At 42.3% G+C, this 14,333-nt stretch overlaps 1 protein-coding gene across 1 annotated transcript in view; it reads right to left on the bottom strand.

Annotated features, from left to right (window-relative positions):
- Positions 1 to 4,688: 4,688 nt before the first annotated feature.
- Positions 4,689 to 14,333, bottom strand: part of TMEM245 (transmembrane protein 245) — a gene marked incomplete at its 5' end in the record, with an annotated part of 55,912 nt that continues 46,267 nt past the window's right edge. The window contains 2 exons of the mRNA XM_085314576.1: positions 4,689 to 5,612; positions 9,753 to 9,875. Of these exons, the coding sequence (XP_085170702.1) occupies positions 5,367 to 5,612; positions 9,753 to 9,875 (369 nt within the window). The remainder of the gene's footprint in view (positions 5,613 to 9,752; positions 9,876 to 14,333) is intronic.

The following is a 14,333-nucleotide window of genomic DNA, read 5'->3' as shown; positions in this document are numbered from 1 at the left end:
CACACACACAAAGGCTGCCCCTGTGGCACACGCACTGCCGCCGGCCTCCTCCCTCCACCCTGGGCTCCAGCCCCCTCCAAAGCCTGCGGGCCTGCCCCTCGCCGCCCCGTGGCACTGCCTGCCTCGCGCTCTCCAGGCAGCCCAAAGCACGCACAGCCCTCCACCTGCCCCCGCAACAAGGGCCGCCCAAAGGGCAACTATCATTTCCCCACACCTGCCCACCAACATTGCCCTCCAACACCACCCAGCCTYACCTGTTCCTCCAGCAACCTCCAGCTGCGCTTGCCACTCCTCTTACCCCTGCTGCTGCCACCCCAGACCCCCAAGGGCCCTTTCTGCAGACCTGCTCCTCTGCAAGCCCTGCCCCAGCACCCTTGGAGGCGAGGCACTGGTCCACAGCACGCGCCGGGTCGTGCATGTCCTCCCATTGCACTCTGCGAGGTTTCTGCCAGCACGCTTCCACAGCCTGTGGACGCCCTCCACTCCAGGCCATCAGCAATAGCCCCACCACTCACCCCAAGCAACACCCTCAGCACCCGCTCCTCCRGGGCATTTCCTCCTGCCTTTCGCTAGACACTGGCCCACACGCCTCGCAGCCCGCTTCTCCCCTCCACACCTCTCCCAGCGGCTACTGCGAGGCTGCGGGAGACTCCGTCACGGGCCTTGCTAACCTTGCCAASAACATGCACAACTCTCCCCTTGGCCCACACGGCCACGCAGCTGCCAGCTGCGGCCCCACAACGTGCGTTCTTGGACAACCCCCCGGCCACCACCCGCCGCCACCTCTACGCTGCTGACATTCCACCTCCCTTCCCACCCCAAACAACGGCACGTTACCTTTCCAAGGGCAACGCAGCAGTTCGCCTCACAGGCAACCGTAGGCAACTCCCTGCAGCTCTCCAGCTTCTTCCAACCTGCAGCAATGTCGCAGCAGCACTGTGCCACTGCACTTGCTGCAGCTTACCCGCTCCCCCTTCCCAAGGACACAACACATCATAGCTGACTTCAGGTGGCAGAAACAGGCAGAGACTCCGTCTTGGGCTCAGAAGATATTTGGAAGTCATTTGGACCCCAAAACACCTCCTAGCTCATTAAGCACCCATCAAAGCAAACTCAGTGCCAAGGGAACGGGAAAGCCCTGTGGAAAAATACACCTCTTTGCAGACAGATGCATCTACCAAAACCACAACACAGCACCCAAGGGGGGCAAGTGCAAGTGCAACAGTTCTTGGTTTAAAGAGGCATGGCTCAGCGTACGGACACCAGTGGCTCACTCCCCTCCTCTCCCTTCCCCTTTCTCTTCTCCTCACAGACAGACGGCAAAGGACACAAAGCAACAGTCTCCCTTCCTTGCAGCCATCTTCCCTGGGGCTTTCCACTGATGCTTTTTCAATACAAGAGCAACTCACAGGACTCGCACCGTGGAAGACTCCTCTTAGGACACCATTTCAGCCACAAACAACAGGCCTGCAACTGCACCTCCAAGCAGCTCTTGCTGGGAGGAGCCCCACTCCCCAGAGCACGCTGGGCATGCACACTCTTATCTCAGGCCATGCCCCACGTCCTGCTCCAGAGCCAGTCACGCAACGCAGCACAATCAGGAACACCACTGCTCACTCTCTCCGTTTATAACCTCATCTCCCTGTGCTTCTGCTAAGCTTGACACTAACTTGTGGAGCACCGCTGGTGGTACAACACACAAAGGTGCTCAGGTGCTCAAGGTAGGGCCACAGAGTCCTGCCAGAGTCCACAGAGCAAAGGGGCAACAGAATTCACACCATGGGCTCCTCTACAATACAAACAGAGCCGAGCTGAGCTGCTTGCACCCCCGCCATACCACCCAGCTTGAACAGTCCTTGCCATGCATTCAAGCCATTACACCTACCAGCCCCTTGCAGGTTCCTAGGCCTCTAGCAGTGTCGCTTCTTGGAAAGCAAAGGAGAGCTGCGGCACAGCAAAAGACAACCAACGGCAAGCCACGACCACAGCTTTTCACGCCAAACTGCGTGGTTTGGCCCCGGTGGGGCCTGCGTAAACTAGAGGAGCATTTGAGTAGGACACAGGCAGCAAGACGACCCCATCCTGCTCAGGCCAAGGGGAGCTGCTCAGGCCAAGGGGCGCATGCTATGAGTTTGGAGACCCAGTAAATGCAGAACTCTCGCTTCCCCCAGGCACAAACACTCCACAGAGTGCTGCTTTTGCCTCTTCCAGGGCTACGAGCCTCAAGGTCATCGCCTTCCCAAACAGAGAGGGATGCCAGTTTAGGACTAACCCCAGTCACAAGCCCTCCTCGTGCTGCACACTTGACACCTTCTGCTCAAGGCCCTGCTCCTTCCCTCTGCACAGCACTGCTGCATGGCTCTCCTCCCTCTCACCACCCTTCTTTCCAGTTCAGAGCTGCGCATACCCTAGGCTCCCATGCACATTGCCTGTGGGAGCTCAAGCACACATAGAATCATAGTATCGGTAAGGTTGGAAGGGACCTCTGGAGATCATCTAGTCCAACCCCGCTGCTCAAGCACGGTCACAACCTCTCTGGGCAACCTCTTCCAGGGCTCTGTCACTCTCACAGGGAAGAAATTCCTCCCCACATTCATGCGGAACTTCCCATCGTTCAGTTTTTGCCCATTTCCTCCTGTCCTGTCACACGGGACAACTGAAAAGAGTTCAGCCCCGTCCCCCTGACTCCCTCCCTTCAGGTGCTTATCCACATTGATAAGATCCCCCCCCTCAGTTTTCTCTTCCCCAGGCTAAACAGGCCCAGCTCTCACAGCTGTTCCTCAGAGGGCAGGTGCTCCAGACCTCTGATCATCTTYGTAGCCCTACGCTGGACTCTCTCCAGTAGCTCCAGGTCTCTCTTGTACTGGGAGACCAGAACTGGACGCAGCCCTCGAGATGAGGCCTCCCCAGGGCGGAGTAGAGGRGCAGGATCACCTCCCTCCACCTGCTGGCAGCACTCTTCCTAAGGTACCCCCAGGAGACCATTGGCCTTCCGGGCCACAAGGGCACATTGCTGGGTCATGGTCAATCTGTCATCCACCAGCACTCCCAGGTCCTTCTCTGCAGAGCTGCTCTCCAAAAGGTCAGCACCCAGCTTGTACTGGTGCCTAGGGTTATTCCTTCCTACGCGCAGGACCGTGCACTTGCCCTTGTTGAACCTCAGGAGGTTCCTCTCCGCCCAACTCTCCAGCCTGGCCAGGTCTCTCTGAGAGGTGGCACAGCCCTCAAGGTGTATCAGCCACTCCTCCCATCTTGGTATCATTGGCAAACTTGCTGAGGAGGCACTCCATCCCCTCCTCCAGGTCATTGATGAAAAAGTTGAAGACCATGGGACCCAGCACTGAGCCCTGGGGGACTCCACTAGCCACAGGCCTCCAACCAGACTCCTCATCACTGAGGAYGACCCTCTGAGCTCGGCCTTTCAGCCAGTTCTCAATCCACCTCACTATCCACTCGTCTAACCCACACTTCCTGACCTTATCTAGGAAGATGTTATGAGAGACATGGCCAAAAGCCTTGCTGAAGTCAAGGTACCCAAYGTYCAYTGCTCTCCCCTCATCTACCCAGCCACTCATTCCATCAGAGAAGGCTTCCAGATTGGTTAAGCAGGATTTCCCCTGGGTGAATCCACGCTGACTACTCCTGATCACCTGCTTTTCCTCCATATGCTTGGAGATGACATCCAGAACGAGCTCTTCCATCACCCTTCCAGGGACTGGAGGTGAGGCTGTCCAGCCTATAGTTGCCTGGGTGCTCCTTCTTGCCCTTCTTGAAGACTGGAGTGACATTGGCTTTCTTCCAGTCCTCAGGCACCTCTCCAGTTCTCCAGGACCTTTCACAGATGATGTTGCCTGGCAACATCTGCCAGCTCCCTCAGTACCCGTGGGTGCACCCCATCTGGTCCCATGGATTTGTCGGCATCAAGCTTGCCCAGGTCTCTACTCCCAGCCTCCCCAACCACAGGAAAGCGTGCCTTTCTCCAGACTTTCTCCCTCACGTCCAGGCTGCAGGATTCTTGAGGGCTGCCCTTAGCAGTGAAGACTGAAGCAAAGAAGGCATTCAGTAATTCTGCCTTCTCTGTAGCCTTTGTCACTGGGGCCCCTGCGCCATTCAGTAGGGGGCCCACATTTTCCCCAGTCCTCCTGTTGCTGCTGTATTTGAAGAAGCCCTTTCTGTAGTCCTTAACATCCTTTGACAGACTTAATTCCAAACAGGTCTTAGCCTTCCGCATCACCACCCCTTCATTTCAAATGGCTACAGTAGTATCATTTATTGTTCAAGTTCTCAGCACAATACAACTTGCTAACTGCCCCAACTTACTCAGAAATGTCTGAATTCCATTAATAGGTAATGCTCATATAAGGCAGACATAGGAACAATGAGAAACATCTGGTTATGGGGCAGTTTAATATACTGCAGGTTAAAAGTCCATTCATACTGTATACATGTGTKCAAGATGATACAAAAAAGGCAGTGTATGAGATAGTGGCTGTATAACATTTGGACTGGTGACTCATTGACTTCACCCCATCCATCTGCTTTTTAAAAAGGAATATGATTTCAGCACTTGATTTAATATCTATTTAATACATTATCAACATAATAGCATTTCAAGCTGTTAGCCAGTGAAAGCTTCACTCATCACAAATACATTACTGCACTACCCCAAAAATAATTTTATTGGGGAATCTCAGAGAAGCATATTTAAGAGAATATGTACACAAAAAAAAAATCCTTCTCCTCTTATTGCAGTAGTTTAGAGGCAAAAGATAAGAGTGGTTACCAAGCAAAAAACACTAGGCATGCATTCTGGAGGCGCATTTACAATAATGTTTTAAGTTGGATAAGGAGAGCACTCCCCTGTTTTTCCCTTTTGTCATCATTTGGTTCATATAGTGGAGAGGTCAGAGATCATGAACTAGATTTCTCTCAGATGAAGCCAAACTGGAAAATGCACTACAGGAGCATATCTAATACATTCCAGTGGCAAACAGGTACTCAGTCCACAAGACTGCACTACAACTAGCCCAAAGTAAATAACTCAGACCTGAGCAGCATAGATGTCAGATACTCAGTGTCAACTGTTTTGAATCAATCTACTCCTGCTGAGCTGCACTATCTGTTAATGCCAATATAGCTGCAGACACATTGTTTGCTCAGAGGTTTGCTATACTATGGGTAGGCTGGTTTGTTTCTTTAAAATATTAGTATATATACTACAGGATAGATCTCTGAATCTTTAGGTGCCCAAGTCCAATGAAATCGCTCTTTAATAGCCAAAGGGGCGGGGAGAGGGAAGAGAAGGGAGAGAGACAATCCTAGTATCTTAGAAATCTTTCACATTTGCAACCCATGTCTTTGAAACATTAGCCATTGCAATTGAAAAGTATATTTGTAGTTGAACTGATACACGCGTAAGACTTAAAACAGTATTTTCCAGAAAGTGCAAGTAAATCAACAACATACCTTATTGCCTCTTCCACCGACTGGCCAACTATGTTTGAGCAGGGACCTGGCTGAGACAAAGGTGTCAGGCTAATCACCCATTTTACTGGCTTGTAGTATTCATCACTGGAACTCAGTAAGTAGAATAATGTGGTCAGGAAAATCACCTGAAAAACAAATTAGAGCTTTAAACTAAGAGGCATTAAATAGTCCTCAGAACTACAGTGTGCAGATATCCTCCAGATCATTTAACTTCTTTAGAAAAAGCACAAGGCACTAATCCACAAGCCTGGACTTAGACACACACAGACCCATAACACACAGCCGTAACAGTAAGTTTTCACCCTGCTCCCCAAATGACTTAAGTTATATCTAAACATCATCACAGTTTCAGACCTTTCCTGTTCTTCACAAAGTTGCATCTAGATCAAGTAAGCTTGTTTTAATTTTTTCATCACATTTAGCAGATCAAAACTTTATCAGATAGTAGCAACTGTTTTTTAAAAAGTCCAAAAACAAATCTGAGCTGTCAAGACTCATTATATAACTAGAAATAGAATATGACAAAAACTGAAATCCCCACCTACATCACAAAGTTTACAATATTTTTAAGCTGCCATTCCTGACTGAATACTCCTCGCACAAGTAGGAAAATCAGTTTCATCAGAAGTCACAACAGCTGCATTGTTTCACAGAGTCTAACAGAAAATACAGTCAGGTCATATTAGCATTAGTCATATTAGGCATTAAATCGTTTCTTAACTAGCAATTCCAGATCGCAAGGATGACTCTGAGGAGTCAAAGATTATAAAATAAGCTCTTTTGCATTTTTAAAACACTTGATGGATTACTATTTCTTGCTGCAGAATTTAAGTTATACTCCCAAACATTCAATGCTCTGCTTTGAGGGGGAAGAGAGACTGAATTCAAGGAAGGATCTAACACCACATTAAAATTGTAATTCAGCATTTCCATATACATATCAAGAAACACGTAGCTTAATTGTTTGTGTCTCGGTTCAGTAGACTTGGGAAATGTTTCTATATCTGCTCTCCACACTCAGGTGTTCTCTACCTACAGGCTTCACTTTTGACAAGTAGTGTATACGTGGGTTTGCGGATTTTTTTGGTTTAAGTTTTTTTAAAAATATTTTTAATTTTTTTCCTTAGGACTAGAGATGACTTTCTGCTAAATGCAGCTTCTCTCTTTTGATCTTTACCAGAGTACAAGCTGAACACATTTTTGTTCAGTTCTGCCCTCTATAAAAGCTGTGCAAATAAACCTTGTGTAATCTGTTACAAAGTAGGATGAACCTGCACTGCTGATGACAAGGCCAAAGAACACTTGTTCACCAACACACAACTACCTTCACTTTCACCTTATATAAGCAGGGAAACAACAGATGTATTTGAGTTTAGAACTGTGTGTCTATTTAGGGTAGGAGTCCTTTCTAGTTTCAAGTTTCCTTTTACCATAGAAAAGGATGACTGGAAAACACTGGAAATTGAATATACATAGATGCAGATACAAACATATACTCAAAACAGAAATAAAATAGAAGTGGCACTCTTAACTAATGATCAGTGTTCAAGAGTCTTTTAAGGATCTTTTTTTCAAAAGTCTTACTGGATTGTGGAAGAGGTGGGCTACACATGATTTTCTACGGAAATATTTTGATAGAAGACATTTTTAAAAATCAAGGTTCTGAACAAAATATCCTACATTCTATGTTTTAAAATGTAATTTTTTAAACCACTTGTCAAAGTAAAATTCACTGTTTTCATTTTTATGCAAAAAGACAAAACCTGGATTGAAATTTAATCAACTCAAAAGCTAACCACTTGTGCAATTACTCTGTTGAAATATTTGAATTCCTTTGCACCACTTCAAACTAAGAATAACTCTTCTGCAGCAACTAAGAATTCTGCAAAACAAAAAAATAAAAAGTATAGTTACAGCTCTAGTAGTGTTTTGTTTTAAACCCAACTCTAACTTGACATAAGTTAAAAGAATTCCTTCGGTTTGATAGTCCTTCTGTTCCTCAGCAACTCGTAATACTCATCTTTGTCAAAACACACGCATGGCATTTTCAAGCAAGTCAGCTTTTCCAACTAGCACTGCTGGACCAGAACAACCAAAAAAAGGGGAAAAAAAAAAGCATGCCCAAATGCTGCCTAGCTAACTTTAAAGTTCATTCCATTCAAAATAAGAACTCTGTTCCAAAACTGCATTAAAATAAGGTAGAACAGAGGGAGGATACTGGGCCAGGTAGCAATCAAAGATGCAGCAATTGTAAACTTTGAAACTATTTACCTTCACATTAAAATGAAGTCTGTATAAAAGCTTTTTCTTCCCTCATTAGAGCCTAGTAAGGTTTTTTTCTGGGAAACAGGGAACTGTTCAAGACTTTACAAAAGAGAGTAGGAAACAGCTTAAGATGAAATCTCATCTTAAAGAAAAAGTAAATTGTTAACAATTATCTACTCTTGAAACGAGTTACTGAAAAAAAAATCTTACCACAGCAAAAGATTGAGGTATGTCTTATGACCTCTTTCCTTTATTTCTAGTGTCAAATGAATAGAAGGTAAATTTATAATCCCRTGTGGGATTTGCTAATGATGCATATTGAAAACGTTAAGAAAACCACAGTGATCTACCTTAGAATCACATCTAGGTTTTTCTCTTATTATATCAAGCTATTGCAGCAGGGGGAAAAAAAGTATAAGGAAAACCTTGAAAGCAGTTATTTTATTTCTGCAGGAACTCAGTGTTACAGAGAAAAAAATTATCCAGGATTCAATTAAAGTTACAGTAAAAAGTACTTTAAAGTCAGGCTAATTAGCTCTCCTGAATTCTCACAACAGCTAACAATTTCATTTATCTATTGCCTCAAATAAGAGACTATATTAATCCTTATTTAGTCAGCTTATTTACTGTATATCATAAACTTGTTTTTTCTGTCATAAGCCATTAACAAATCTTCACAACACACAAAATAAAGCAAGTTTCATTAATTTAACTCTGTGCTTTACAAAAATGTTTCTTTTTGTAACAAGAATCTCTTGTGGAAGACTTCCATAAATAAGAGAAACAGCAACACTGACTAGACAAGAGTCCTAGAAAATATTTAATGCAAGCAATTCTTTTATAGCATCCTCCCATACACTGTAATAAATACTACTCAGGTAGATGCACAAACTTCAAGTATCTTCAAAAGAGGCAACTCAAAACACTACTGTTATATATGATATTTTCTATATAAACAGAGGCAGGCACAACCTTTTATGCTGACAAATTTACAGTACAGTAACAGGATGTTGAGTTGCTCTGTGATTTTGTTTTATTTCTTAAAAGCTGAAATATTTCTAACTTACCAGCTTTGCTGCTGTGTTTTCGAAGTCTGCCATTTTCAGGAACCTATCAAAAGAATCTATACTGGCAGAATACCACTATTAAACCAAATTTTCCCTACGTATATAAGATCACTATTAGTGCAAAATAGAAGCTTATGGACAAATTCAAGAAACCAAGACTATAGGACTGATGTATTCTGGTGGGGAAAGCTCTATGTGACCATTTCAAAGTAACACGTTTTAACTCCAGTAGATACAGAGAGAACAGAGCAGCCTTTAGGGCAGCTAACCTTTAAGAGAATTCCTAGATACCAGTATCCCAATAAGCTCCACTAATCAAGTTGACTGCATAGTGCCTCAGAAAGTGGCAGAGTCCTGCTGACAAACAAAAAGGCTGTACTGTCCCCCTCAGCAGCAGCATCTAATCAAGTCTGTATACGGCATTAGGCATTTGGAGCTTGTGTCTGAGCAGTATGTACATATCAATTATAAAGAGGATCTAGTAGATTGAGATGATCTGCAATTGGCATGTGAACTAGTGATGTTTAAGTATATTAACTCCTCAGGTACTATTTCAAATGGGTGGAGTATTAGATTAAGGAAGAAATTTTCTTCTTAAAGAAGTGAAATACGCACATATGATATTATCCTTTTCTTCATCAAGATGGTTACAGCTCAGGATTTAAACATCTTCAAGGCCAGGAGCAAGAGTTTTCCACAAGTAGAAAGATGAAAGACTGCCTGCTCTTGGATGTAGGAAGTTACACAAATCTTGTTCCCTTGCCTATAATGCCTCCAAACAACAGACTTGGAAGTTATGCAGTCTTAATGAATTTAGATATTAGATCACACTAGAGGGTGTTTTCAGTCAGGTTTGACTTTCACTGTTAAGAACATACCCAATTAGGTTCCATCAGTAAAACGGAGTTTGTAAACCCGTGGCATGCTACTTACCACTGAGAGCACAAAATTGAGAAGAGCTGTCCCGCTATGGAAGAGAATTGTCACTAATGTTGTTACTGTGGTAAACAAGAGGCTCACATTGCGACTCATCACTATCCACAGAGACTCCAGGATCTAGGGGGAGGGAAAGGGAAGACAAAAGTCAAGTGCTGCAAGGTACTAGGTAAAACAGAAAACTGCTTGCAAAACAATTCCTGTCGAGTCTTACAAAGAAGAGATTTAAAATACTGTCTCCCTCCCTTATCCCAAAATTAGGGCATGCAATATTAAGCGAAAATATCTGCTTTACCAAAGAGAACTTTCTAGCTACATGGTTGCAAGGTTAGGGGTTCTCTCCCCCAAAGCTGAGAATTATTTCATTATGTAAAATTTCTAAAAACTATAGATGTAATGATGTTTGTTTATTGTGATTAGGATCACCATCAATTGTAAACAGATCTTGTCTTGGGAGAGGAAAGTTCATCTTTTGCAAAAAGGAAATGCTAAGTCACACATAACGAGAAGTAACAACGCAAGGCAGAAATAAATCTGAAGATAGCTTCAAATCAAGTAATATATTCYTTTAATAAACTTGCTTGAAAAATATGTTTGTTAATGGGATTAATTTCATAATGTCTACAGACAACTATACAAGTTATGATTTTGCATAGGGATACAACAGCACATCAAGCAGTTACAGAAAATAAATTAAACAATGCTAGAAAACCTATTAAATTCTGCCGTGTTTTGGGGCACTGATTGCTTATTAATTAGGGTGGTTTTAAGACACGCTCTTAAACACTGAATACTCAGTACCGCCAAATTAGTTTATGTACTGATGCAGAAGCAACAGTCTGAACAGGTCAGCACCTTGAAGAGCACAAGAAGCACCCTAAAAGCAACATGCAATAGTTTCATAATAGATTTCATTCAGAAGGATACAGTCAGAATRTATCAGCCAAAACAATCCCAAAATCTAAAAAGAGGGAGGTTAGAAGGAAAAAGTCATRCCTTCTATTAGACTAACTGGTATAACAGGGAAAAAAATGTAAAAGCTTTGACACAAAAGCCCCTTTTCAGGCTCGAAGTAGAAAGTGAAGGCTTGAAAACTAAAAGCAGTTGCTCTTGGTTTAACAGATATCTTGATCAATTAGACTTGAGGGGGAAAAAAAAGCAGTTAGTATTTGCAGAGTAGATGAAGGAAAGTTACAATATCACCTCTCCTTTGGACAGAGCAAGACACGTACAAGGTAATTTATTAACTATAAATTTGGGAGGGAATAGCCCCTAAGGAATTTGACAGAGAATTACAACATGTAATTACAACATGTAATGTACAACAAGAGGCTCTACTTAGTCTGCACTTCTTCCTATTAAACAGTAATTACAAATTTTATTTAAGGCTTATCTTTTAAACCGTGTTTATTAGTCTCCCTTGAGAACTGAAGCAAGCCTAGAAGTGAAGAGGACATTCCGTTGAAAAATATCCTCTAACTGGTACCCATCTACTTCTTTCCTCTACAGGTTGAGGCTTCATTTTAAGGATGCAGCAATGGTCTAACTCCATGCAGTCACCAGGTAACTTAGGTGACATGCCTTACACTCTGGGAACTGTAAACACTGAAGCCAGTGACTTTCTGAGGGGACAATCTGCAGCTAAAGCAGAGGCCTGTTCACCCACAAAAGAAAAACACCTTAAGCAGGATAGTATGTTCCTCCAGTCTAAGTTACATTTGTTTAACAATTTCCCATGGGTTTTATGCTAAGGAGCTGACAATCAGGAGCATAAAACTGCAGGTAGTCTGAATTTGGCACTCAGGTGGCCCATTCAAACTGGGAATGGTTCTACTAGATGAACATCCTTGATAGGGAAAATCATCCATCAGAGGTGTTGAGCTAGCTAGCTATTACCAGCATTCACTGTGGAGTAAGTGCAGTTGGTGCCTTTTAGTCAGCTGCTTTTTCTTATGGAAGCAAGTGCATCTTTGGGACCAGTCTCCAACTGGAGAGTGATTTTCCACTATGCATATGACTAATATTTTAAGACACATACTTCTCATCACTAGTATAAGAAGGTAGACATAACAGACATTAATCCTGTTACTGAATATATTGTCAGAAATAGCTCAAATACTCCAGTAACAGGCACAAAATCAAAATAATACACCTGCATTTAAGAATTTACAATAGTGTTTGATTCCCAAAGCATACTGCAACCAACTCTATAAAGCTAGTTATGATGTACACATGACTTCCACATCTCTCCAGCCACAACCAGCTCAACAAAGACAACTTGATGTGAATATTTATGCAACAGTAATAGTCTTACAGTATTTATATAACTGAACATGCCTCCTTCTCCAAAACACTGCTTTATAAATAGCCTTAACAGACCTGTATTGTAAAAACAGTATGAGGCTACATAGAATTTAAGACTCCCTTGTGGAACAAGCAGGGACAGGGCTGTGTGAACACTGATGTGTCACAGTCTGTCTCAGTTTGTTGCATCTTTCCAAATCATAACAGTCAAGCCACCAAAACCGCACTTAGTGCTCTTCAGCATCTAAGGTGTCCTATTACTACAACATAAGAAATACTAAATAAAGTGATCAGTATCTAAAAGCAATGGTTTAAAAGACACTTGGCATGGCCTCCCCCCGCCCCCAAAGGGTTACTTTTTGAGAGCTTCAAGTCAGCAAACTTCTGTAAGCCTAGTAAGTTCATGTATCTTGTTCAACAATAAGCTTTATGTAAATAATAGATTTAAAGGGAATGAAAATGTATACAAAAAAAGGTATTAGGAAGAGTAACGTATCCTTGCTTGTCCTTTGTAAATTTTTTCTTTTCTTCTTACAAAAACGATGAAATACTACCCTAACAGCTCAGAAGTGACAACAACAGAAAAAGTCAATAAACCCTTGAAGAAAGGGACAAGTAACTGACTGTGTGAGGAATAATACATTATGGATAAAATTAAAGGCTTCCTACTTCAAATAAAAGCTGATTTCAGAATAAGCGTCTACAAAGAAACGTCTAATCTGACTTTTGGGGCTCAAAAGCCTATTTGTGGCAAGAGGAAGAAGAAATAAAACCTAAAAACAAACAAACAAACTTTGTTTGACCTGCACATGAGAGAGGCAAAAAAAAAGAAATAAAGACAGGACTATGCTCCTGCATCATGCCTCTGGCTTTCTGAAGGTAAAAGAAACTTTACTCCAACAATATGTATCAGTTTGGATGTTCTCTTCATCATGCATACCAGTTTTACAGTGGCAAGTTAAATTCAATCTGAGTATTTTCCTTATTAGAAAAAGATGCATAGGACTTGAGTTATTACTGAAAAAACAGAATGTATTTGTTATGAAGTTAGGCGATTACTTGAAAACATTCTCAGGGCCAGAGTAAACATTTGGATATGTGGTAACTCAACAAAACATTTGAGAAACTGAAATCAGACCTGATTTGAAACATACACATCAGTCATGCTAAAGACACAGATAGAGAAACCTAATTGAATTGAAGCTCACAGCATATCTTTTAAAGGAAGGTCTTCGGTCTTCCTGCCTGGGAAATCTCTGAATGAGATGCTGGCTGCTGGTAGAATGAAATATAGTCTTGGGGAAGAAGCAGGATGATCARTTTCAGGAGACATGAGCAATGTCTCACATACTATCAAGGGAGCTTTGAGTGATCACTCACAGATGTGGTCAGCAACAGTTTTTCAAGGTTTTAAGCCCTCAAGAAGTGGAAGAAAATGGAGTTGAAAAGCAGATGAACAGGGAAGAAGCTTTTTCATTTCTCAGAAATTGAATCTTAGTCCACCTTATTACATATTCCATTCACCCGAAAAAAAATACCTTAGGATATAAAACGAGGTGCAAAATTTGAGGCAGAAGTGAGGATCCCATCTAGCTCCCTCTCCAAATCCTGAACAGGATGGAACAAACCCCACTTCAGAAACATGTCACCAGGAGGAAAAAAAAAAAAAAAAAAGAATAAGAAGAAGAAACACAAGTTATGATACTACTGCTTTTACTGAGTGGTAGGGAAAAAAATTTGAAAGGCTGCAAGGCTGCTAACAAAGCTTTCAGGAAAAGAAAACATGATTTTCTAAAGCTTATCTTTATACAAAATTTTTGGGCAATTTACATGTTTATACAGCGAATTACTTTAAAATAATGAAGGTCTAACTACATCAAACTAGAGCTAAGTACAACTGCTTTAACAAACAGCACATTTTAAGCACAGTATAGAAGTCTTCTGAAGTCTGCTTTATCTGATATTCATAGTTAAACTATTGAATTATAATGTTACAAATGAAACTAATGTCAGTAATTTCTCTGCATAACTATACCAGTTATTATTTAATTATATGATTTCAACTCTAATATGGAAGTCTCTTCCACTATGAGAAAAACCCAAAGTGAAATGCATATTTTTATTGTTTTCTTTTCAGCAAATGCTCCTTCTCTTACTAAAGAGGATGAACACAAGCTGTTCTTCATTCATGAAAATCACAGCACATCTGCTAATAATCACTATATAACACCATCAAATATTTGCATTTCCAGAGAATACAGATCACTGTATTTC

Source organism: Rhea americana, unplaced genomic scaffold (genome assembly GCF_003343005.1).
Source record: "Rhea americana isolate MKP2758 unplaced genomic scaffold, rheAme1 scaffold_409, whole genome shotgun sequence".
Lineage (NCBI taxonomy): Eukaryota > Metazoa > Chordata > Aves > Rheiformes > Rheidae > Rhea > Rhea americana.
The sequence above is the reverse complement of the archived record's forward strand: the minus strand, read 5'-3'. Positions and strand labels throughout refer to the sequence as shown.